Below are 27,101 nucleotides of genomic sequence, written 5' to 3' on the forward strand. Positions count from 1 at the left end.
GGAACTGCCCCAGAGGTAGCCAGGCCTGGCCTGGCAGAGCCTCTGATGTCAGTGGCCCCTTCCAAGGTGGGACCCAGTCTGGTGCAGGTAGCCTGCCTCTCTCTACCCTGCCTCAGTCAGCCCAGGGCTGCAGAGGTCAGGAAGGCCAGTGGACCCCAAGAGGGCCCCTGTCCACAAGAACCCCCCCATCAAAAGAATGAGGATTGCCTGGCTAGTAGCCCTAGTCAGGTGATGGGTAAAAACATTCCTGAGGGATCTCCTTTACAGGTAGTTAGGGACCTCCCCCAGAGGGATTCTGTTGGGTACAGGCAACCATGGGACCTTAGGGCCCCAGACCTGACCTGTCCCTCCAGTAAGCCCACAAAAGGGACCCAGCCTCCAGCTTTAGGTAGCCAGAGGCTGACCCTGAGAGCACAGTGCAACTCAGTTAAGGAAAGAAAGGCATCCATGGTGGAGGGGGATTGGAGGAAGGTGAGGCCTCACTTTGAGGACACTCACTTCAGTACTCCATCTCAACACCAGCCTTTTACTTTGCCAAGACACACCAAAGGTAGAGATTCCCTATGGTGGAGACCCTCTGATACCCTTAGGGTGAGGGATTGCCTAGTGGACCATGAGACAGGGGGTAACCATGCCAGTGCTGGTTCCTCCTTATATGGCCACTTGGGCAATATAGGCTTACCTGGTCAAGGTCAGCCTTATCTCCCTTCGTTTGGGGGGGGGGGTTGTGTAGGAAGGTGGATATCTGACTATGGTTACCCCCAAATTTTTGCCTAGTGTCTAGCTGGTTTTTCGACTTAGTTGGCCTGAGATCCTGCTATTCAGGATCTCAGCCCTGCTGTTCTCTCTACTAAATTAAAACTATGCACCCTAGGTGCATAACCAATTGGAAGTGGATCACCCTGTCAGCCCCTGTACCAGTGTACACTAGGTACCCAGGGCATTGGTGTACCCAAGGCCTGCCAAGGGCTGCAGCATGTATTATGCCACCCCAGGCTTGGCCTAACAATTTGACACAACTGGCTGATCACTCAGCTGGGGTAAGTTGGTGTAATCACCTCTTACTTAGGTGTAGTATACCTATACCTAACCTTAAATGGGACACCTGGTAACCTATAAGTCACTCCTATGGCAGGCCTTAACAATCCTGAAGGCAGAGTGCTTGGTTCCATGTGAGATGGTGCTCTGGCATGAGCTGAGCCTGTCTGCAGTGGTCGGAACAACTTCCTTCTACTGTTTCCAGATATCGTCATACCATATACTCTTAAGTGCATTATGAACCTCGCGGTTAAATGCTATCTTTGGTTTGGCTTTATCAAAACATGTCGAGTAAGGTGTCATACGAATTGGAATACTAACCCCTCGCCAATTCTGGCGACGGGGTTAGCATTCCACCCTTCTAGAGGGACACGACATGTACAGTACCTGAAACCCGGGTAAAATCAGACATAGCCTCAGCTCCACAAAATGGATGCTGCCACCACAGACACAAGTCTGCCCTCCTGCTGCTGGGAGTCCTTCCAGCTTGGGAGGTGTGGACAAAGGGTTTCCTGCCAGGGGAGGTGCGTGCACCACCCCAGACAGGATTTTGTGTATTGGTCAGGTAGGGCTTGAAAGAAACCAGACATGCCTGTGGCTCACAAGGAGCCTCGGTGCATATGCCAGTTCAAACCGGTCCTGGGGCACACCAGTCCCGGGCCTGGGGCGAGCTGGACAAAGGATTGGGGGTGTAACCACCCCCCTTCCTGGTCCCACCCATAGGGAGGGACCTAGCAGGTAGTCCGGCCCCTAGAATCCGCTTAAAGGTAGGAGCTGTGTCCTAAGACTTCAGACATCCTGGAATCAACTTAAAACTAAGAAGAAGACGGGAACTTCGACGCTCTGCTGCACAGAGGACTGAAGCCAATCTCCCCTGTGGTCAGGGAGTGACCACCTTGCTAACGCAAGCACCATCCAGCGAATCAACGTCTGCTTTGCCGCCGCCTCCCGCCGGAGCCCGAGCCCAGAGACTGACAAGACCTGGACCTCCAGACCTCTCACCGCCCGATCCACAGTCCCTGCAAAGAGGAGACCCGTGGAGGCACCGAGACACGTGGAGCCAGCCATCTTGAAACGACTACGACAAGCTGACCAGTGCAACAACCGAGGCTCCCTCCAAGTTGTGCTTTGGGTCCTGAGAAGCCCAACCCTCGAGCAGCATCTGCACCAAAGGTGAGCCCTCCAGCATCTCCACGATCTGCGTGGGGCCCTTCTGCATTTTGCCACTCGACGCGCCTAACCGGTTGCTGGCCCGCTGGCTAGTGGCCATCTTGGCGACGAAATCTACGACAAACACCGCTGGTCTGGTTGCTCCAGACTGGCCCTTGCTCCCCTCCAAAGGAGCAGTTCCTCTGACCTTGCTGGTCAGAACCATCAGCTTAAACTCCTTGCCCACAACAATTGCTTTTGCCAAGGCTTGTTTGCTTCGATCAAGTCGCCGACACCGCCGACAGCGAGAGCCGGCGTGGGACAGCTCGTGACTCGACTCCTGGACGTCGTCGACCTTCAGGGACCACGTGGCTGCAGAGTCAAGCTACACCTTCCTTCCTGTTTGCACCCGACATCGCCTGGTACCCACCTGGTGCCACGCTGGTCACTGGCTAGTGACTGTGAACACTGTCCCCTCTGCTTACAGGTCTTCAACATCTCCGATCCACTCTTGGATCCACTGCATCTCTTCCCGACCGACCGCCTGCAGCACTTTTGTCTACAGGCCCCACGGAACCGATAGAAGAAACCCGACGCACTTCGAGGCCTATGCACCCGCTTCCTGTGGGTGAGGTAAAGCTGGCACTCCTGTGCCCAAGTGTAGTATTACATCTCTAGTGCCTGTGTTCCAAATCTTAAGTTCCTAGGTCATCCGGAAGATTCCTTTTGCAGTAACTTTGTACTTTTTACGCACCCATTGAAACCTATGGGAGCACGCGTGTGACTATTTGCTCTGCACACGCCACCCGTGGACCTCCTGGTCACTAACTGACGTTAGCTCCTTGTAGGCCCAGCGATTCTAGAGGCCCTAGGCCTTTTCCCTTTTCTGTTCGTGGTACTTATACCACTATTTTAGTATATGGTTCGAGTGGCCACCAGGGCCTATCCATATAAAGTGCAACTTCTGTGTATTCTGTGATAATCTTGTTTGACGATTTGTGCTCCTGTGCTCATAAAGAGACTAGGGGTTACTTTGAGAAATAAATACATATATATTTTGAATATATATCTGTGTGGTGTCCTTTCATTGGTATAAAAGGGGGTTACTATTGGTAAAACAGCTTGCTTAACACGCTTCACGAGTTTAGCCTCAAAGACTGCTTAGCCTACGCTACCACTAGGGCAGCTAGTCCAAAAAGGTTGACTTACAACAACACCATAAGGGTTGCTTGGCATGGTACAAGGTGGTCACTAGAACTAGTGAACAGCATATACCAGGCCAACTTCTCACAGGTGTGGACAACAAATGGCAGGCGTCGTATTTAGATTTGTACACACTTTAACATTATCGAAATTGTTTCATATTTTCTAATAGAAAAGGACATACTTTTTGTAAGGAAGGAAAACACAGCTTGGATTGAAAAAAAAAATCAATTTGAAAAATTGTGCTAAAACATTCAGCTACCGACAGATGACTTGGAATGATGGAGAAACATTCCATGGGTGTCACACAAAATTATCAGTCACTGAGTATGGCAAACATCAAAGCTGCAACAACAGGGAATGATAGAACGGCGGGGCCGGCATCGGTCACGCCAAAGGTATGGCGGTCGAGCTGGCCCCCTCCGCTACAATAGGGGACGTGCCTCTCGCGCACTTATGTGACGCGGCAGGCACACCCCCTACCCCCATAGGTCCCGGTCTTGGGCGCGACCCGGAAGTGATTGGATTCACTTCCGGGTCGCGTCGATTGGCAAACGCCCGGCCAGTATGTCTGGCCGGACCATCCAGGGTATAAAGGGCTGGGAGCCCAGGAATCTGCCTCTTGGTTCCTGGCTCCCCAGCTTGCCCCCACGCCTCGCTAGGAGGCGTTCATTTTTGCTTTTGTTTTTCTTGCAGGTCGGGGTCAGCTGTAGCGAAGAAGGAGTTGGCAGTCGGCTGCTGCGGACATCAGCCGAATTCACGAAGCACGAACCGAGGGAGCCGGCTTCCGCCTCTACACCGTCGGGACAGCTGTTAGCGGAAGAAGGAGTGGGCAGTCGGCTGCTGCTGGACTCCCCCGAACATCGGCGGAATTCACAGGCGATCCAACAGAGGGAGCCGCGGTCTCGGAGAGGCCGCTTTCGTTCTGAGGCGGAGGGGCAGGAGCTTCCTTGGCAGGTACCCGGTTGGGGTCGTGCAGGTCCTAGTAGCGGCACACACCCCTCCGGTTTGCATCACTGTGCGCAGCATTTGAGGATTTATTGAGGCGTGTTGTGTTGCTCACCGCACGTGTAATCTACGGTTGTGTGTTCAAGTGCTAGCGTTGGTTTTCATAACTTTGGCGCAGTATTTGGTGATGTATTGAGGCTTGTTGCATTGCATTGAACTAAGTGGCGACTTACGTTCACTCAGAGCGTGGGCGTCTACAGGCATTACACTGGTTTTTCAGGCCCCGGTTTTTAGTCTGTTCGGGCTGCTCACCGCGCGTCCGAAAATAGTAGCGCGCGCGGTGAATTCTAGTCAGCAGCGTCCATTGGGGGAATCAAGTGAGGGTTCAATACCATACGCAATATAATTGTGTGATCATTAGAACAAGTAGGAACACACTACAATCGGTTTTAGGGGCAATTATTAGCTTTATTTGAATTTCGAAAACGTTGCCTAGTTGCTTACTTTGTGTGGGGTCTCAGTACTTTGTGGTGTCTTTAATGTAATTTCAGCTTGTTTAGCCTGTTAGCTCATTCATTTATAGGGGCAATTATTGGCTTTGTTGAATTTGAATTTCTAAAACGTTGCCTTGTTGCTTTTTTTGTGTGGGGTCTCAGTACTTTGTGGTGTCTTTAATGTAATTTCAGCCTGTTTAGCCTTTTAGCTCATTCATCTTAGTACCCTCCCTTCACGGGTAAAGGCCACTAAGTAAAGTACCCTCCGTGCACATCGTAGCTATCGCGGTAAGTTCAAGGTTGGGGTAAGGGTTGTATTTAGTGGGTGTTTTTGTGGTTTTATTAGGTTCTATTGCATAATGGCGGGGAAGGCTAAGAGGGAGGAGCAGGGCTCTTGTATGGAGAGGCTGATGGAGGATATGATGAGGAAAGTGACTGAGATGGGGCAGGATCTTGCTAACCTCAGGGAGAAAGTTGAGGGGCAGGAGGGAGAGAGGGCTAGGCGCCCAAATGTGCCCCCCCAAGGCTGCTTTTCCACCAATCCCTAAAAAGGTGAGAACTAAGAAGCGCGTGGCAAAGGGACTACATCCACCCACTCCCCAGACCCCTGGAGGTAACGACCCGGTGCCACCTACCCCATTGCCTGTCCCAGTACCAGGTCCAGTGAGCCCATTGTCACCAGTCTCAACAGTCCCACCAGTACCTGCACCACCATTGGCACCACAGACCCCACCTGTATCCAGAGCCACCAGCGATCCCCGTGGTCCCAGTGCCCCAACCCGCCCCCCCTAGGGGCGCCAGTCCCAGCCATCCCGGTCGCCGTTCCTTTACCAATACCCGCGGGGGAGAGACCACCGGGGGCGGGGGGTATGGGGGTTTATTCCCTCAAGATGTAGTGTCACATTTGGCGGCAATTTTGCCCTGGTTGGGGAAGGCAAGAATTCTCGCCCCAGCGGTGGGGGTAAAAGAGTTGGGTACCGATGCTTTAGCAGAAGCAACGCAAATTGTGTATGAGTTCAATGCAGGGCCCAAGGAACGGATCACTGCGGGGACTGTCGCATCGTTACCTGTCATTTCAGGGGGGGTACCGGCACTCTGGAGAACCAGGGGGTTGTCAGTCCCCAGTGCGCCAGCAGGGATTCTGCCGGAGGCACCTGGGACCAGCTTTGAGCGGGAGTTTTTAGGCAGGCATGTGTCTCTGGAGTTGAAGAACAGAATTTGGGCTGGTGAATATATTAACATGTTTTCGTTACTGATCTGCGAAAGGGAGCGGGAGGAGTCAAGGAAGAACAAAGATTATATGCTCCCCAGGAAATGGGCTAGTGAGATGCTGAAGTATAGGGTGGAAGAGAACTTACTCAATTGGATCAGAGCCTTTTCCATATTTATGGCAGTCACAGCGGAGCGTTTCCCAAACTTGCAGGCGCAGATGGCTTGTAGTGCTGGCCCATGATAAATTCGCAGGCGGGGGGTGGTTAGTGTATGACAAAAATGTCAGGGTGGCCAAGGCATCCGACCCATCCCTGTCATGGGACCGAATTTACACAATATCTTGGTTGGATCTTTTTGGGGGCGAGGGGCATGGTAACACAAAGAGTCAGTCCCCGCAGTCAGCTCAGCCTTTTCAGCCCTTTCGGTCACAGGGTAACACAAGCTACACCACTAGTTCAAACGGTAATGGTGGAAGGAAAGGGACGTGCTGGGACTTCAACAGGCGGACTTGCACCAGACCACAGGGTCGGTGCAGGTTCAAGCACGCGTGTTCCATTTGCGCCAACCCATCCCACCCCGAATCCAAATGCCTCAAAAGATCAAAGGATAAGGGTAGGAAGAAACAGGAGTGAGATGGGGTCCCCGCTCAAAGCGCGCTCCCCCATTGATGTGACGGCTCCGACTCCGTGGCTCAACAAATACCCATGTCACCTTACGGCAAGAACTCTGTTGGAGGGTTTCAGGGATGGTTTTAGGATACCAGCTCCAAACTATGTGGGATCATCTGAGTGCCAGAACCAACTCTCTGCCAGGACCAATCCAGGTATAGTCTCCACAAAGATTGCCAAGGAGTTGCGCCTGGGTAGGGTGGAGGGCCCTTTCGAGTCTGTGCCGGTTGAGAACTTTGTCTGCTCCCCGTTGGGTGTAGTCCCCAAAAAGGTAGAAGGTGAATTTGGACTAATACACAAATTGTCAGCTCCCAAAGGTAATTCTCTGAATGTTGTTATGTTATGTTAGGTGCCATTTATAAAGCGCACTAACGCCGAAGCTTCCTGGCGCTGCTAGACAGGGAAGGAGAAAACGGAATACAGAGCAACCTAACATAGGGGTGGGAAGAGATGGGTCTTTAAGAGTTTTCTGAATGAAAGAAGAGAGAGGGAAGATTTGATAGACAGAGGGAGGGAGTTCCAAAAAGTGGGGGCCAAATGAGAGAAGCGGCGACCACCAATGATGCAATTGACGATGAGTTCTGCAGTGTTAAATACGCGTCCTTTGACCAAGCGGTGGAGATCCTCAGGGGTGTGGGCCTGGGAGCATTGATGGCAAAATCTGACATAGAATCAGCCTTTCAGTTACTCCTAGTACATCCGGACGATTTTCATCTGCTTGGTTTTCAATTTCAAGGGAGTTTTTATATGGATATGTGTATGCCAATGGGCTGCTCTGTTTCATGCGCATATTTTGAAAAATTCAGTTCATTCTTGGAATGGGTTTTCAGACAGAGGACAGGGCACCAGTGGGTCATGCATTACCTGGATGACTTCCTTATCCTGGGGACACGGGGCTCCCCTGAATGTGGGTGGGCGCTGCAGGAATTTTGCGCGCTCATGCAGACTTTGGGGGTTCCTTTGGCTCCGGGAAAGACAGTTGGACCTGCATCTACGATAGAGTTCCTGGGCATTGAGTTGGATTCTATTCAGAGGTGTTTTAGGTTACCCATGGACAAAGTCAACAAATTCAGAGCTGCTTTACAGCTATGCTTGGGCAAACAGAAGGTCACACTACACTAGCTGCAGCAGACAGTAGGGCAACTGAACTTTGCTTTAAGGGTCATTCCAATGGCTAGACCTTTCTCCAGATCTATCTCCCAAGCCATGGCGGGCCTCAAGGAGAAACATCACCACACAAGGCTGTCGGCTGAGGTTCGGCAGGACATGCGGATTTGGATGACATTCCTGCTGGATTTCAAGGGCAGAGTAGTGTGGCCCGGTCCGCCCACTGCTTCCGCGGAGTTGGGTTTAATGACTGACGCTGCGGGCAGTGAGGGATTTGGCGCCATACTCGGTACCGAGTGGGTGGCGCAACGTTGGCCGGCATGGTGGGTAGGGAACGGCCTAACAGGTAACTTTGGGTTCCTGGAGCTCTTCCCCATCTGGGTGGCATTGACGGTATGGCCTGAACAATTGCGTAATCAGTCAGTAGTTTTCTGGTCAGACAACATGACCGTCGTGGAATGCATCAACCAGCAAGCAGCCCAGTGTAAGATGATTCTCCGCCTCTTGAAGGAGATTGTTCTCACATGCATGAAATTGAATGTACAATTTAGGGCTAAGCACGTGCCTGGTGTCCTTAATCATGCTGCTGATGAACTTTCTCGCTTTAAGATGCAGGTTTTCAGGGCTCACCTCCCAGCAACGGCAGAATATGCCTCCCTCTTCCCAGAACGACTCTGGCAGATTGGTGCCCCCACCTAACGGACCTCGTGGCAGCCAGCCTAGCACCCAGGACCAGTATACGAAGGGGCGTTCTGGCAATATTGTTCATTCTTGGGTGTGGGGTGGGCTGAGAGGTGGCACGACACTGGGGCACTCATTCAGTACCTGGGTTGTTTAAAGACCAGTGGGCGTTCAGCTGCAGCAGCTAAGCGGCATGTGGCGGCGATCTCATTCTTCGCTCACATCAGCGACAGGGGGATCCCACTAATAGTTTTACAGTGAGGAAGGCTCTAAAAGGTTGGCAATGCCTCCAAGAGTCGGCCCCAGACACAAGGCAGCCAATTGGAGTGGAGCTCCTGACGTCCTTACTAGCAGCCCTCCCCGCAATTTGCAGCACATCAGGTGAAGTACGGTTGTTCACAGTGGCATTTTCGTTGGCCTTCTACGGCGCATTTAGAATTGGGGAACTAGTGGCCCAAAACAAACTGGACATACATGGTGGTCTACAGTTTGAATGCATTAAGGTCAAGGCCGACACCTTACTAATATCAATCAAGAAGTCCAAGACCGATCAGGAGGCCCGTGGTGATGGGGTAGTTCTACACCGGGCACAGGGTAACCCATGCTGTCCTATATCACATGGTGAGAGCTACCTGCAAGTTAGACCACATAACGAAGGGGGGCCTTTCCTGATCCATGCGCATGGGGTCCCACTGACACGCTTTCAATTCAAAAGGGTGTTGGACATGACAATTCTAAAGGCAGGTCAGAATCCAGGCAGTTTTGGTACCCACTCCTTTAGGATAGGGGCTGCCACTGAAGCAACGGCCAGGGGGCTGCCAAACAGCGACGTACAGAGGATCGGGAGATAGGCTTCTTCCAATTGTTACAAACGATATGTGCGCCTACACATGCTGTGAGTGAGAGAATCACAAAACACTGATGCATGTCTTTTCTGCTTCCATTACAGTTTCTCAAGCCTGTCACGCAGGGAAGAAACTGAGGACACAGCGTTAGCAACATTTGACAACGCAAATATCATCACCACTAAAGGAAAGACCACAGACAGTTTGGATCATAGGCCATTCATATGTAAGGCGTCTGTCTAACCTTTTCTCCACAGGTGATTTTAGGGTCAGGGCACAGCAGGCAAGTTTTGAAATAGCATGCCATGGGAAAGGGGGGCTATGTTTTAATCAGTTCAGGGGTATCATACTGGACTTGTTAAAGAAAGGTGGTCCGCCCCCCAATATAATCATAGTACACTTGGGGGGAATGATCTAGTAAGACTGGGAAGAAGAGGGTTGGTGGAAACTATAGTCACTGAAATAGGCTGGTTAGCCAAGACTTGTCAGGGCTGCACTATCGGGTGGTCTGAGATGATACCCCGATTCCAATGGAGAGGGGGGGGAATCTGTAAAGGCTTTGAATCACTCCGCGAGGAGAATAAATAACAAGATTGAGAGACTTTCAGGGCTCCCCACTTACAGACCATCGCCCATGGATGCATTAGGGGCGAACCGTGCTTCCTAAAAGACGGCATTCACTTGTCCAAAGTAGGCAATGAGGTTTTCCTGGAGAATATGTTGGCATGGTTGGGGGGCCTTAGTCGCAGGGGGTGACCTTTCTAGTGAGCACAGGGGGGTGCTAGATAGTCGGTCAACTATGCTAGCCTGTGGCGGTAAGGTCATGATGGTTGAGCAGTAAATTTAAGGTCCTTAGAGGGCGGCGTCATTCCTGAATGGTGTCGCCCAAGTGGTCGGGACAAGTGGTCTCTCCTAGAACTCCAGAGGCAGTTGGGTGCGGGGGAGGAGGGAGTCACGCTTTCTCTAGGCTAATTGGCCATCCCATACGTGCACAACGGCTGCAAGCGCCCCTTTATGGAGATCAGGTACAGAGCGTACGGGGGTAACCGGGGGGGGGGGGGGGTCGGGAGTACCCTCACGGTGAACATGCACACTCCGGCTGGACGGCGTGGTTAGTGACCTTGCCGTAGGCTCTATTAGGTACGCAGAAAATAAAGATTGTAAAGATTATTAAAGATATTTTTAGATATGGATAGGAAACCTTTGCATTAGAGTTATGTTAAGGTTAGCCATCTGATATCTGTACTTATCAATTGTAATCAGTGTAAAGTATATTTTCTGCTATATTTTGTAAATATTGTAATTTTGATTAATGTTTATTAATTTTGTATAATAAATACGGCCAGGGGGTGTCACGCCCCCCGCATCCAAAAACTTCTCTCCTGTCATGGGTCTTGAGTGGGGAGGAGGGGGTGTAGGTAGTACCTGGCCATATTAAGTTGCTGTAAACTCGGAAATAAGGGCCACTAGGGTGTCAGAAAAATAAACAAACATCTGACTCGGATGACACAACAGTTACACAAATTCCATCACTAGGATAAAAGAGAGGTTGCTGATAAGGTGAAAGTTTGGGGATTTTCTCTGTCCAAGAAGAGTTTTTTTAGGAGCTGCACTACATCTCTTCACCTGAATGCGGCTGGGGGGAGGTGCTATTAACAGGGAGGTTCTTTCGATGCTCAGCTCGTTTGGGTTAATACTGCTGCCTGCAGAAAGTTCGCATACACTCTATATTCACAGCACTTACCTAGGAGGAGGCTGAAGGGTGGCGTGCAGCTTGGGAACGCATGAAGAAGGTCCAACAAGCAGACACTGGGGTCCCTTATGAATCGGTTGTAGTCTGCAGCGCCTTGTTTGCTGCAGAGCTCTTGAAGTCTCCTCTTTTCTGTAGCATTAGAAGTATGTTCTAGAAGGGCTCGCACGAACGCCTGGGGACCAACACAAGACAACAACCTTAGCTAAGTTTAGGAACTTTATTTCAAACTAATCAGATGTATGTTATTTTGTCTGTGAAATATGAACGGAGGTAGATGGTTTTAAACCCTTCAGTTCTGGGGGTGTTCGCACATCTCTGTGTTGGAGGTTTTGTGCGAAACCTTTCAATAGGTTGTTCAAACATATGTACCTACCTCTTTGGTCTCTTGGATTACCCGTACACACTGTATGTTTTTTTCAACACACTTAGGGCTGGTATTGCTGCAAACCTTCATTAATAGCTCATTGACATATTTGAGCACTATGCATCTTGCAATCACGTTGGTGCAAGAGACTCATTTGTCTCCCTCAGAGGCAGATACATTGAGAAATGAGTGGGTTAGCAGAGTCCTTTACAACTGTGCCTTTATTACCTCACATTCCAAAACCCCAGCAATGGCCAAGTAATTGTAAAAAATAAGTTTGGAGAGCCTTATGGTATCCCCATGCTGAGTGTAGCCCCTAGGCCCAGAAGGAAATCAATGAAGTTAGTTTAAGGTACCAACACTTAAAATGATATTATATAATACTGATGAATTAGTAATATTAAAACTCATGAGTAGCAGTCAACATATTAATCCAATTCTCTTTTATAATTATGTCAATATACATAGATATACACAAAAACAAAAATACAATCACAAAATAAAATAAGTTCCATTATTCAAGTATGATGCTTAGTTTGATGGCTTTTACATCTTGTATCAAACCCCTTCACTATGCTTTATGGAGGGTTGATTATACGCTCAGCAACACGTGTTTTGTCCCAAGAGGGCTAGCAGGCCTGGGGCTTTTTCATGGCTGAAAATAAAGTGTTCATTAAATATTTCTTAATGTAATAACACTGTATTGTATTTCATTGCAACATACAGTTGTGCAAGTGATCACTATAGTGACACAGCAAGTGTGATAGGTACAAAATAAAATCTGATAAGGTGGGCACTCAGTGACACAGGTAGTAGTGATTTGAAAATTTCACATTGGGCAGTAACAATTTGTGAAAAGGCTAGGAATATAAAAAATGGGAAAATTTGAAGGAAGAACAATAAAGGAAGAGGAGGAAAAGAGATCGAAAAGGGCACTTGGTGTCAGAGAGTCATATGTGCATTGTCTTCCAACATCCTGAAAAATAAGTAATCAATATGTGACAAGCATCGAAATTACCCAGGTGAAAACATGTGGAAATCTAGGGGAGATTAGGAGGGGACAGGCAGAAGTGGATGGAGTAAGAGGGGTATTGGCAGTCTTGTGTATTTCTCATTGGATATCACATTAATGAAGTTCATATAATAATAATGGGTGGAAGATTTCAAGTTTCAGATAAATACCTTGAAAGGATTAAAAGCATATAATAGTTTCAGAGTAGGAAGAATGTTATTATTCTGAAAAAAGAAGGCAGCAATAAGCTTACAAAGTAACCCTAAGTAATGAATAATATATGTTAACGGCATACTCCCTAGGAGCTTTGCAGTACAGATACTCAAGAACGCTGAACGGAAGGAGGGGGAGTCAGCATATCGACCGCGAGAGCCGCAGAAGCAGCGAGCTGTAAACCGCGAGTGGCATTCCACGAGCAGAACCATAATCCAGGCAGAAAATACAGCCAGTTGAGGATCAAAGGAGTCACAGTGCAGCGCAGCCAGCATCGAGTAGAGCCCTGGTCACCCGCACCATACTACACCCCACCATTCCTCACCGCAGTGCATCAGGACTGCTGCAGGTGAGGCTAGAAGAGTGGGCGACAGAGGAGGACACAGGAGGAGACTTCCTTTTTTCTCAACACACACGGGGGAGCGAAGGGCGGGCAAGCAGACTGTGCCCTCTATCAGAAAACATCTTAGCTCTGAGACTTTGTCCTTGCTCCAGCCCATAGACCTAGCCCCTGTATGCTCTTGCATCTTTGTTGAACTTTAGTTATCTTTGGTTTTGGTGCACGTATTTGGACTTGCATGACGAGGAGAGGAGACTCGCTTGGGAGTGGAGTGTGGAGGAGAGGAGGGGGCCTCCATTTTTATTGGGCCTGTGCTTGACTCTACACATATAGGCAAAGAATGAGGAGCCCATTTGTCTGAGCGTGGAGGCTCCCCCGTCTGGTTCTGAAGTATCACTTTACTAGGGCCACCACTGTAGGTGCTTGCTCTTGACTTTCTGCTCGGCCTGTAAGTGAGGCGAGAGACTGAGTAAGGTGGGTATAGTGCTCCGCTGCGTTGCCAAGGGTCCCCGCAGAGATGGCCCAGCTAGGTCTGGGTGCGGTTTGTGGGGTGACTAGACCAGACTCGGTAATCATATTTACATACTTGATTAGCCTTCCTAAGGAGAAGAGGAAGAAAAAGGCATGCACAGAAAAGGTACCTTGCATGTGCTGGGGGCTAAAGACAGGACATAAATTCCCGGACCATCAAACATTAAATTCCTGGACCATCAAACATCTAGGCCCTCGGAGATAACGGCACGGCATAGAGGAGGAGGAACGGCAAAGGGCGCAACTGGCGAGAAGGATAGAAAGACATCGGCTGTTGACCGCGCCTGGGCCAAAAGACGAAAGGACCCGGGTGTGTCACGGGTTAAGTTTATCCAGAGGGTACAAGGGAAATGCCACCAAAAGGGAAAGCACGTGGGGTTAAACAGGGTCCGAAAGTTGTCGCACTACGAAAGTGCAAAAAGATCCAGCAGCAAGTGTCCATAGAGAAGACCATCATCGATTACCCAGAAGAAAGGTCGACATCAAGTAGGCAAGATACATTGTTACTCCCCACCGAAGAAGTGGGTGGGACTTCTTTGGAGGAATCTATTTAAAAAAAGAAATTTGATGTTTGTGATCATTCCTCTGCGCCGCAAGAAATCCAAGAAAAAGACCATAAGGAGAGCCTAAGGAACGCAACAAGCGTAACAAATGACTCCCTTCTACCAGATTTGGACCAAGCGCTGGGAGAACGGGGGGGGGGTAGTTGAAGGGGGGTTGTCATTACTGGAACCCAGGTTATCGTCATCGCCCCGCCTTTCCTATAGCGGATTCGAGATCCCCACGGTAGATAAAGAAACGTTGCAACAGGCAGCTATTCGGCAGGGGAGGGAGGGATCCGATATGCCCCAGCAAGGCCCTACTTCCCCCGATACCTCACAGTCATCTCTGGAACTTGATATGGCTTCGTCATTACTAGAGGTGATGTTTTTAATGCAAAAGACCCTACAGGGAATACTTGAAGCTCTAGTTGAGAATAATGGGAAAGGGAAAACCCATAAAACTCAACTAGAGCAGATCGCAGAGGAGTTAAAATAAATTAATAACTATATGCCTACAATAGTACGTCCCGTAATAGAGAAGAGAGATCAGGAGGTATATGTTTCATCATGTACGATTGAGGGCGAATCTATACAGACCAAAAACCCTCCGACGGTATACATCTCAAAGTGCCCCATGTTGGTAATAAAGAGGAGGCCCGACTGGATATTTAAGAGGGTTCGATCCAAGAATAAGATTAGAAGGAACCCACAGAATATGTTGAGAAAGATAAGGGGCTTACATCCAAATCGGAGAGATGGGCAGGGAGGGGTGATACTAGACCAAGAGAGGCGATCGTTAGATGGAACCAGAAGTAAAAAAGGACTAAGGGAGAACTTAAATAGAAAAGACATGATACCGGTGAAGAGGATGGACACCTTAAGTGAAAGTACGCAATCCCAAAGCCTTGTAGTACAGAGGATAAAGAGAAGTGTAGGGAGCGGGGCGGGTGGTGAACCGTCGGCATAAGAATAAGGGGAAAGCCCCCTTTAGAGCAACCAGGGAAAAGAGACTGCCTAAAGCCAGAAATAGTACCTTCAGGAGACAGGAGTAATAGGAAGTATAATAACAGAGCTGGGCTATTAGTGTTTATGGGACCACGGGGGCGAAGGTTAGGGGTAAGCGGAAAAAGAAAGTAAAACCGCTAAATCGCTCAAACCTACTACAAATACTGGTTAAATGTCCTACTTTGGGTGAGGTTACTTCAGATGATATAAGGCAAACAGGTAACAAAGGTCCTCTTCTATTCGGAATTTGTAAAGCAGATGGTGGTAAGGGCAGAGGGAGAGCTGGAAAAGGGGGTGGGGGATAAGACTTGAGCTGTATTAGGAATCGGGGTCCTCGCACAGCCTATGGATGCTGTCGTGGAATATAGGGGGACACAAGAGACAGCTATCCCAAGACACCCTTAGAGAAATGCTGGGTAGTTATGAAATTTTGTGTTTTCAGGATTCGTGGTTGTGCGAGGTACCTGAACCAATAGATGGGTTTTTTATGCTCACTAAAGAGGCAGTACGATTAAATTTAGGGCGACCGTCAGGGGGGATGATTATGATGGTATCATCAAAAATAGCCAATAAAGCAACCAAACTAAAAGTGAAATGTAGAGGGTTACTAGCTAGTCAGGTAGAGCTCTATAGTGGCACATGGGAAAGAAGAGAAAAATTAGTGATCAATATATATATTCAGCCTGGTGCCATAACAGACTATGAAGAGCAACTGGGATTGCTAGAGGAGGATCTGGAGGGCATCTGTATAACAAATGCATCACAACTGATAATGATCCTAGGAGATTTTAATCATAAAGTGGACTCTTCCCTTAGCGATAAATTGTTTAAAGATCTACAAACTTTGGCACAGGTACCCCCAGCAAATTTTGCGGGAGTAGGTAGTTCTGCACAAGACAAATATATAGCAAAGTTCCTCGGTTCTATAGGGTTATTCTGTGCCAATGGACGGTCGAACACTGACTGCCCGCAATAAAGACCTATCGCATAGGGATTCAGAATTGCCCAATTGATTATGCTTTTATAAATGCTTGGTACTTTAAGCAAGTAGAAGGATTTGAGGTATTGCAGAGTGAAGGTAGTGACCACTGGCCCCTTCAAATATTAATTATTATAGAACAGGAATCGAAAAGAGAAAGAGTGGTCCCTTTACAGATAGAGCACCCCAGACTTATAACCACCCGTATAACAGAGGACAGTCTACAACTGGTCAATAACCTGATAATAGACTATACGTCTATTAGTAATTTGGAGCAAAGAGATAAAACACTAACATGGTACGACCAGGTTATTGAGCAGGTGGTAAACTGTTTGAGGATACAGGTAAAATCAGGGCCCAGGCCCAAGAAGAAAGAGAACAAATGGTTGGTTTAATAATGAGTGTAGGAATTTAAAGTTGATGGTACAAAAATGGGAAAGACAGTTAAGAAAAAGACAGGATAAAGTTACAATGGCGAGCCTTCGAGTGGCAAAACTTGTGTATAAAAATAAGCTGAGAGAAAGGAAAATAGAATATATGTCCAAAAATTGGCAAACATTGTTAGAATTGATAAACACAAATATTATAAGATTATTCTGGCGATTGATAAAAGACGGAAATGTACAAGGGGAAATGCGGTGCTTAGTGGGAGAAGACGATTGGGTTAAACACCTGAGTAACTTATATAATGGGAAAAGGATGAAGACGACCCCGGTAATAAGGTCCAAGGAGGTAGAACAATTATTGCCGTACGTCTCTTTTCAAAATATAAAAGAAGCCATCCGATCTTTAAAACCAACTAAAGCCGCAGGGCCAGATAACCTACCAGCAATTATATTAAAAAATAATATTGACTGGTGGACAAGCTTTCTAAATGTGCCTTCTAAAATATTTTAACCTCTGGGATTTTCCCAGAAAGTTGGAAGGGGGCCATTGTCAGACCAATATATAAAAAGGAGGATGCCAAATTGCACCAGAACTATCACCTTATGGATGTGGGGGAGAAAGTATTCTCTAAGATATTGTTAGGTGTATTGAAGACCTGGGCAGAACAGCACAATCTGATACCAATAGAGCAAGGTGGGTTCAAAGAGGGCCACTCAACTATAGACCACTGCCTTAGTTTATGGGCAATGGCAAAAAAGGCAATAGAAGTGCGAGGATATCTGTTCTGCTGTTTCGTTGATTTCCGAGCCGCCTTCGACTCGGTAGACCGTAGTCTACTGTGGATTATGCTGGCAAAGTTCGGAATCACCATGAAGGCACTTTCATTAATTCAGGAAATGCATTCTCTGAACTGGGCCAGAGTAATCTTGGATACCCTTGGAACTTTATCTAAGAAAATTTAGAAAAAGAATGGATTGCGTCAGGGCTGCGTTTTGGCCCCACTGTTATTTTCTTTGTTCCTTTCTGACTTACCAAAAATACTGAGTAAGGCTGGCAGGTTAAGTCCTAAAATGGGGGGACCCATATATCATGTCTGCTATACGCTGATGATCTGGTGATAACGGACATGACAGAGTGGGGTTTGGAAAAAACTGGACATTTTTAACGATTATTGTGTAAAAAAAAGCCTCACGGTTAATATAGAAAATACAAAAATAATGGTGCTGGGTAAAAGAAAGAGCTCATTTTACTGGAAGCTGGGTGAGGTTAAAGTCGAAGAAGTGGACAAATATGAATATTTGGGTATGTGGTTCGATAGCAAGTTAAATTGGAGGGACCACATACAGTCATTAAAATAAAAAGGCTCTCTCTTCAGTATGGGGCCTCAAACAATTCAAGCAGAAGTATGGTGGCTCCTCCCTGCGGCCAATTTTATCAGCTTTTAATGCAATGGTTCGCCCACAATTTCAATACGGTGTAGAGGTTCTATCCTTAGGTGGCAAATTGGATTGGAATTTAGAGGACTGTAAATGCGTGAAACTGCTCCTTGCTCTTCCTCAGTCGACCATGATACAGGCTGTGAGAGTGGAATGCCATCTCACGGCCTGGAACTTTCGGGGAATGCAATCATCATTAAATTTCTGGCAGAGACTGAATAGAGAAAGGCCCCCAAAATATCAAATCTTTGTAAAAAGGAAATAGAGGAAAGTAAACTTAACTGGGCTTCCCAAGTTAGACATAAGTTAGATAAGCTATGCATAGAACCAGATCAATCGAAAGCAGGGCAGCAGACCCCTAAGCAGGAACTACGGGATATTACCAACATTAAGGCCTGTGAAGAAGATTTATGTTACTTAGGGAGCAAATTGTCCACTCAATACTTAGTAAATGGGTAGACTAACGATCAGATGTTCCCCTATATCGAGGCCATGCCAAACTCGAAGCTTAGAAATGCAGTATTGAAGTTTACAGTTGGCCTGAATCCTTGTAATGCTGATTGGAAGATAAAAATCGGCAATGACGAATGAACAGGGTCTGTGCACATGTGAATTAAAAGTAAAATGTGGTGGCCCACATATTTTGCTGGATTGTCTGTGGTTCCTGAAAGAACGGAAAGAACTTTTAAAACCTCTTCTTATTGCCTATAAAACTGATAGTAGGGATCAAGCACTTAGCTTATTGACAAATGTGAGATTTTTAAATGTGACATGTGCAATAGGAAGATTTTTAATTGCAATACAGGAATCGCTGAATGAATTGGTAATATAATCTGAACTGGACTTGGGGTAGTAATATGATTTTACCGATGACCTGGGGAAATTTCTGATCGTTGGGAGCTGCTATGTGTGTAAGAATGTATATTTAACGTACAGGTGACCCTTATCGCCACATGGCGATTAATTAAGAGTTTTATAGAGTGACACGGTTTCCTTTGCATATTTTATCAGGATTTCAATGAGTTTTATACAGCTTCTACGGGAACACTGTTTGTACAATTCATATTTTAACTGTATGCTGTAGTGTGTGCTTTTTATGGCAGTATGCTGAATAAAAAAAAATATTATTAACAATAATATGTTAAGAGGTTAAAGGGGAAAACTATCAGTTACCTTGAAGTAGGATGAACCATAGACGTAGAAAATTAATAGGAATTGGTCTCTATAAGAAAAAGTGCAAAAACATACTCATGGCTTCATAAACAAGAAACGGGGCATGTTAGCCCATCAGCACAATTGATGTAGGGTAAGACAATGGCACCACAAATCTTGACTGACAATAATGAGCCCAGCTGCTTACCTTGCAGTAGTATTGTATAAAGGTCTAGGACAGTTTTAGTATGCTGCAGTTAGAATCCTGGAGTATGTAGCATAAAGCTGCTATCTAGGCCACACTTTTTAAATCTTAAAAGTTATCTATGCATGTACCACTGATAGTAGAAATGACAATGAGAGTACAGGGGCTTCCTTTCAAAAAGAGGAGGATGCCATACTTTTTCACAACTCTTTAGCAGAATGGCCAGATTATGCTATTCTACTTCACAGTCTGCCACAGTACTCAGTAGCTTTATTCCTCTGCAATGAGGTTCGTATCGCACAGTAACTGTGAGCCTCCTATTTTCTCTTTGCCCCAATCCAGATCTATTTCTGCATAATTTTGTACTTTTTTCTCACCAGTGTTAGTCAGTACTACTCTCCTGGTGAGTAGGATAAATATTTCTTTAGGGGGTCTCTGTTCCTTCACATCTGTTCAAAACCATAATACATTTAAATTTAAAACTATGCCAAGACGTATATTCACAATTACTAGATGTTCTAGTTTTCATTTTAAGCACATAACAGCTGATTCAAAAGGGCTACTTAGTTTTGTTAAAAAAAGTATTAAGTGGATTTTTAAATTGCATAATCAATATGAACACCCCTGTTATGCTATAATATCTCAAAAGACATAGGTTTTTGCAAGTCAAGCAAACAATACTTTACCTTTTTGGGAACTGCTCGTATTTCGAGAAACCATGTAAGAATGATTTTCAAGCTATTTGTTACTGGGATATGCTGTGGAAGAGTTGCCCCTGTTAGCGAAACGAGAAAAAAGGGCACAGGGATGTTAGCTGTATTACACAGTAAGCCATCTTTTCACTTTCATAGGAGATATCCTCTGATCTTATCCCCAGGAGGTAGTTAGGAACCAAATTGATTTGGTGAGCACAATAATTTATTTTACAAGTCTTTAAAAACCGGACATTTAGCATCTAATCTGTTTCCGGGTACGTAAATGCAGTGGCAAAGTAAACAACTTCTGCTTTCATCTTCAAATACAACCAAACGAAAATCAGTTGGCACAACACAATGCATTATATTTTGGCAATCACATCATGACTACCATTACATTGAGTTAATTAATATCGTGGGAGCTTTACATCTCTGCTCTGTGTGTGTATATATATATATATATATATATTCACTGAAAAAACCATAGGTTTCACACATGTTATAGTTAGCTGGACATTTTACTGATAAAAAACCAATGAAATTCCCCCGTTATAGTTACTGTAGGCAACTATAACTCACGCGACCGCAATCCTCTGCTGATGCTAATACTGTATTTAGACACTTATTTGCCCATGTCTTCTTCCATTAAATTTTAGCTATACATATATTACAAATATTTTTTTTTCATAAAGACACATATGTCATCAGCAGAGGATTACGGTCGCGTGAGTTATAGTTGCCTACAGTAACTATAACGGGGGAATTTCATTGGTTTTTTATCAGTAAAATGTCCAGCTAACTATAACATGTGTGAAACCTATGGTTTTTTCAGTGAATTAGCAAGGTTTTTTAAATGCTAATTCCTAACTATAACGTGTGTGAAACCTATGGTTTTTTCAGTGAATTTGTACGGTTTTTTAAATGCTAATTTATTTATGTATTATTTTTTATATATTTATTTTACAATAAACTACGTATTAAAAATTATTATTATTTTTTTTTTGGGTTTTCACCCTGCGTATTTTTTTTTTTTTTTTTTTGCAAAAAAAAAAATTTTTTTTTTGTGTTTTTTAGGGTGCGCGCACTGTGCGCGCACCCCCGCGATTTTTAAAAAAAAAAAATTTTTTTTTTTGCCTTCGGGGTCCTTCAGGGACCCCCTGACAAAGGCTAGGGGGTCAGGAACTCTCTACCCTGCCCCCTTTTCACGTTCGCCACCTTCCTTTTTCACTCTCGCACTGAAAACAAACAAAATGGCGGCCGACACTTCCTGATTTCGACCGATTCGAACGTTGACTAACATGTAACCACCAATCAGAATTACGCTCGCGCACGTTAGGGTGCTCGCACGGTGCTCGCACGGTGCGCGCACCCTGCGCGCATATATATATATATATGCTTTTAAATGCTATTTTCTCCGGAAATACTGAACAGATTTACACCAGACCTACAAAAGGCACTTCCTTGACCTAGGGACTACCTCTCTGCCAAATTTTGAGTAATTCTGTTCAGCCGTTCGGGCTGTAGCTCGTTCTAAAGGTCCTATGGAAAAATGCATGGGAAAAACGCGTTTTGGGACCCCCCTTTTATCTCAGCCCCCGCTTGACGGATCCCCCCGAGACTTTCAGGGTAGGAGCGTAGCGTAGCGCCCCACCTATTTTGAGAAATTCGCGAGGATTCGTCGACCGGCGCCAAAGTTATTCAAAATAGAATGTTGAGGTTTTCCTATGGAAACGTGGTCCTAACTATAACTACCTACTGGCGACCGCCAGTAGGTAATATATATATATATATATATATATATACACACACACAGTTGGAACTTCAATTTTATACAGGCATATTAACTACGCCAAATCGAAAACAGACCACTTTTGATGCTTATCCTTTATTGTTTTTGCTGCTAAATCGCTATATATATATATGTTCAAATTACCGATACTTCAAAGTAAAGAATGACGACGCCGTGTCTTGCATAAATTCAAAATTTAATGCTCAGCTGTTGGACGCGTTTCGCCTGTCCCGCAGGCTTGTTCACCAACCATTAACAATAAAGTTTGCCACCATTTTAAGACACTCGCTACGTGTCACGTGCACAAAAACTACAAATGCAGTGTATTCAACGACAGACTAGTAGTTTTACCACAAGAACATGAAGTCATGTTAAACATTTTTTCTCAAATCGTAGCTTGATTTTAGGGAGTAATTAATAACCCTTACTAATGAAAAATAAACCAAATATCCAAAGAAAAACAAGCAAAATAGCGCTGGAGGACAATTTACGTTCAATGCGTTGTCATTTTGGTTCGAAGACCGTAATGTTTGGTAGTGTCAATATAAAATGCTTATTGCATTCTCACTGCGTAACATTGCTGTTTTCATTATTCTCATTATTTACAATATTTTCATTAATCAAGACTGGTGTGTTGCCCAAGTGGGCCAAAATTTCATTGCGATTATGGTATAATTGTTGAATTCATTTGCAAATATTACAATCTACAACAGTGCTACCAAAAAAATATATAAACTTAAAAAATAATATAATAAATGGTTAAAAACGGAAGTCGCCAGTAGGCAGTTATAGCTAGGACCTATTTTCCATAGAAAATACGCAACATTCTATTTGGAATAACGTTGGCGCCAATTGATGAATGTTCGCGAAATTTTCCAAACTTTTGGCCAGCTCCGGTCCGCTCCTATTCTGAAAATTTCACGGTGATTCGTCAAACGGGGGCCGAGAAAAAAGGGGGGTCCCAAAACGCATTTTCCCCATGCATTTTCCCATAGGACCTGTTGACGTAGCTACAGCCCGAACTGCTGAACGGAATTACACCAAATTTGGCAAAGAGGTAGTTCCTGAGAAAATCAAAATCACATATCTGGGCGGAGCCTAACCACACATCTCATCGTGAGATCTGATTGGCTGTCAGTACTTCATCCAAGAAGTGTTGGAAGCCATCTTGGGACCAATATACATGATAGCACCTCATTAAAAAGCATTGCAGTTAACAGAAGGTTTTAAGACTTTAGTTACATTATAAATCATTTGTTGATGGTACCATACTCATTTTAGGAATTGTGGTGTGTTCTAAGGTGATTTTACCATGTGAAAAAGCCTTCTGCTGTTATATCATGAATCATGTTTGAGAGAAAACTATTTTGGCATGCTTTTACCACAGAGGATTGGAAGGTGATCTATAAGCTAAACTGAGAGCATATTTTCTGTAAATTCACATTATCTTTCTCAGTCATGTGAGAATGAAGTCTGACATTCTCGGTAAAACATGTACATCCAACAGGGGCAGAGACTGTCAGTTGATTCCTTTGTGTTCTACTGCAGCTTCCCAGTGTGTTCTAACGAACAACTAGAGCGCTAACAGTCTTACTTATGACAAAAGTATGGCACACCTGAAGCCATCTTGATTGGAATAAAGTGGTAACACTTAAAACATTTAATTTACAAAGGAACAAAATGAGGGGGTTGATTTTGCCGTAGGAATTATGATTAGTGCTGCAGAAAGAAAAATTAGGGCACATTTTGACTTCTCAAATCTTCTTCTATTTCATAAAAAAATTCTGACATGCAGACTGAAACATGCACTTTGAATACCAGCAGCAGACTTCCCTGGTGAGCAGTAGCTTTACTACAGTGATCTAATGAGCAACTAGAGTGCTAACATTCAGCATTTATGGCAAATGTGTGACACATCTGAATGCCTTCTTGATGGAACCAAAGTAAAAAACTGAAAGTATTTCCTACTGAGGAGACTGCAGTAAATGAGGAAATTAGGAAACTTCATAACAAATAAATCTCCCAAGATGGCCACCAGAGACAAAAGAGCCCAAATGTAGCCCAAATATCACCCAGATGTAGCCCAAGTATAGCCCAATGACAGAATGTCCCAGAGTGTTCTTAAGAACAGCTAGAGCGCTTACTGTCTTACTTATGACAAAAGTATGGCACACCTGAAACCATCTTGATTGGAGTAAACTGGTAACACTTAAAACATTTAATTTAAAAAGGAACACAATGAGGGGGTTCATTTTGCCATAGAAATTATGATTAGTGCTGAAGAAAGAAAAATTAGGGCACATTTTGAGTGACTTCTCAAATCCTCTTCTATTTCATTAAAAAATTCTGATATGGAGACTGAAACATTCACTTTTAATACCAGCAGCAGCTTTCTGTGGTGAGCAGTAGCTTTACTACAGTGATCTAATGAGAAACTAGAGTGCTAACATTCAGAATTTATGGCAAATGTGTGACATATCTGAATACCTTCTTGATGGAATCAAAGTAAAAAACTGAAAGCATTTCCTACTGAGGAGACTGCAGTAAATGAGGAAATTAGGAAACTTCATAACAAATAAATCTCCCAAGATGGCCACCAGAGACAAAAGAGCCCAAATGCAGCACAAATATCACCCAGATGTAGCCCACATGTAGCCCAATGACAGAAGTGTGCCAAACACTTATTTTTGTGTATTTGCAGTTGTATATAGTGCAGACTTGTCAGGTATTGGAGTGCTTTACATGAGCATTGGTTACATCACACAAGATCAAATTTGTTTTGGTTGTAGACATGGGGAGATTAAGTGATTTGACCCGAATCACAGAATGTTGAACTGAAGCAGAAACTCCAACCTGGTTTCCCAGTTGCAAAGTCTGCAGCTCTGGAAGTAACACCACATCCTCTCCCCTATGTGCAACATTTAATCAAGTGGTCAACTGGATAAAAAAACAAAGGTTACAAATAATTTAAAAGTTCTTTGTCGCTATTTAAAAACTCAGAAAATATGTCCTCATTTTAGTTTTTTAGAGCACAAACCATAATTTTGATGCAAATAAGACCCTCTCATATATGTAATTTCTAAAGGAAATGCTCTAGGTATTATAGTTTTGATTACATCAAGATGTCGTCAGGCGTTCCACACTTTTGTAATAAATATAGAATGTTAGCAATCTATTTGTTCATTGAGAGGCAGAGGCCACGGGCACGGACTCTGAAAATTGAAGGCAGGTAGGAGAGTGCAGAGGCAACAATATGACCACACTGGGCAGGCAGGAAGGGCAGTGGCAGCACAACAGACTATGGAGGGCAGTGGAAAGGGGGGCAGGGGCAACAAACCAACAATACAGGACTGGCAAGAGAGGCTGTGGCAATATAATAGACCATTGTGGGCACAAGGAAGAGGCAGTGGTAGTACAACCATACATGCCAACAGACCCGGTTCAGCCAGGAAACGTCCAATGTTTTTAAGCTCAAATGGGCTTTATTTGATCTGTCTCCTGTCTACAATCTCCTCTTTTTCAATGCAACTCAAAGGGGAAAATGAATACCCCAGTTTTTTTCAAAATCTCCCTCTTACCAAGTTCAAAATGTTCTCAAGTATGGTACATTGGATCATGGTAGGCAGGAGGAATTGGGGTAGGGACATGGACTCGGATAACAGAGGACAGGAGGGACATGGAGAGGTGCACCCATCTGACCCTACAGGGCAGGCATCAGGGTTTGCAGCAGCACAATACACCACACAGGGCATGCGGGACGGGAGTGCAGCACAACAATCCATAGAAAGCAATAGGGAGGGGACAGGACCATGCACATGGACAACAGAGAACAGAGGGGAAAGAGGCAATGGTAGCTAGCTGACCACAATGGACAGACAGGAGAGAAAGCTGCAGCATAACAGACCATAAAGGGCAGGAGGGACGGATCAGGGGCATTACAATGGAACAGACAAGCCAGGAGGGAGGGAATAGGGGTCTGCACATGGAAACAGAGGGCTGGGGGCAAGGGGGCAGGGCAGGAGCAGCAGGATGACCACGGAGGTCAGGCAGGATGGGCACTAGAAACAAGATACACCATGGAGAGCAACAGTGAGACTATGATTGCATACACACAGACCATGGAGGGAAGGTGGGAGGGGGTCAGGGGTAGCTAGCTGACCACACAGGGAAGGTGGGAGGGGCCATGGCAGCACAGAAGACCATGCATGGCAAGCGGAAGGGTTAGTGGCAGCACAATGGCTATGATGGACAAGAAGGAGGGTGCAGGGGCATGCACAAAGGACCATGGAGGATAGAAGGGAGGGTCAGGAACTGGGCACAGGCAAGAGAGTTCTTTTGCCCACTACGCCACCCTAAGTGGGATGAGGCACAGGGTCAAGACTGATTTGCTTATGGCCATGTCTAAACTGGGGTGGCGTAGTGGGCAAAAGAACGATGGATTTAAGCCAGATCTCTTGACTGGGGGAGAATGTCTGCATTGTCAGCATTCCGTCCATCATTTGTTTGTTGTAACGCTTTTCGCCCTAAGTGGGATGGGTATTCCCAGACGTGGGACCCGTGCTCACTACGCCACTGGAGTCAAGCTATCCTGGCTGATGACGGCTGATAGCCAGAAACCGGTCCTAGGATGCTTGATTCCGGTCCAGGGAAGACATGGCTTGGCAGTTCGGGCTGGACTGTTCCCATGAGGCACAGGGTCAAGACTGATTTGCATATGGCCATGTCTAAACTGGGGTGGCATAGTGGGCAAAAGAACGATGGATTTAACCCAGATCTCTTGACTGGGGGAGAATGTCTGCATTGTCAGCATTTCGTCCATCATTTGTTTGTTGTAACGCTTTTCGCCCTAAGTGGGATGGGTATTCCCAGACGTGGGACCCGTGCTCACTACGCCACAGGAGTCAAGCTATCCTGGCTGATGACGGCTGATAGCCAGAAACCGGTCCTAGGATGCTTGATTCCGGTCCAGGGAAGACATGGCTTGGCAGTTCGGGCTGGACTGTTCCCATGAGGCACAGGGTCAAGACTGATTTGCATATGGCCATGTCTAAACTGGGGTGGCGTAGTGGGCAAAAGAACGATGGATTTAACCCAGATCTCTTGACTGGGGGAGAATGTCTGCATTGTCAGCATTCCGTCCATCATTTGTTTGTTGTAACGATTTTCGCCCTAAGTGGGATGGGTATTCCCAGACGTGGGACCCGTGCTCACTACGCCACAGTTGTCAAGCTATCCTGGCTGATGACGGCTGATAGCCAGAAACCGGTCCTAGGAGGCTTGATTCCGGTCCAGGGAAGACATGGCTTGGCAGTTCGGGCTGGACTGCTCCCATGAGGCACAGGGTCAAGACTGA

General features: G+C 45.8%; 1 protein-coding gene across 2 annotated transcripts in view; it reads right to left on the minus strand.

The window, feature by feature from the left end:
* The window catches only part of MTRR (5-methyltetrahydrofolate-homocysteine methyltransferase reductase), a 399,747-nt gene that overhangs the window by 217,262 nt on the left and 155,384 nt on the right, over nt 1–27,101 (minus strand). For both annotated transcript variants that reach the window (XM_085606098.1, XM_085606097.1), the window contains 2 exons: nt 19,951–20,039; nt 11,090–11,270 (listed from right to left, as the gene is read on the minus strand). In XM_085606098.1, coding sequence (XP_085462224.1) covers nt 11,090–11,270; nt 19,951–20,039 — 270 coding nt within the window. The remainder of the gene's footprint in view (nt 1–11,089; nt 11,271–19,950; nt 20,040–27,101) is intronic.

The sequence above is a fragment of the Triturus cristatus genome, chromosome 5_1, assembly GCF_964204655.1.
Source record: "Triturus cristatus chromosome 5_1, aTriCri1.1, whole genome shotgun sequence".
Taxonomy (NCBI): domain Eukaryota; kingdom Metazoa; phylum Chordata; class Amphibia; order Caudata; family Salamandridae; genus Triturus; species Triturus cristatus.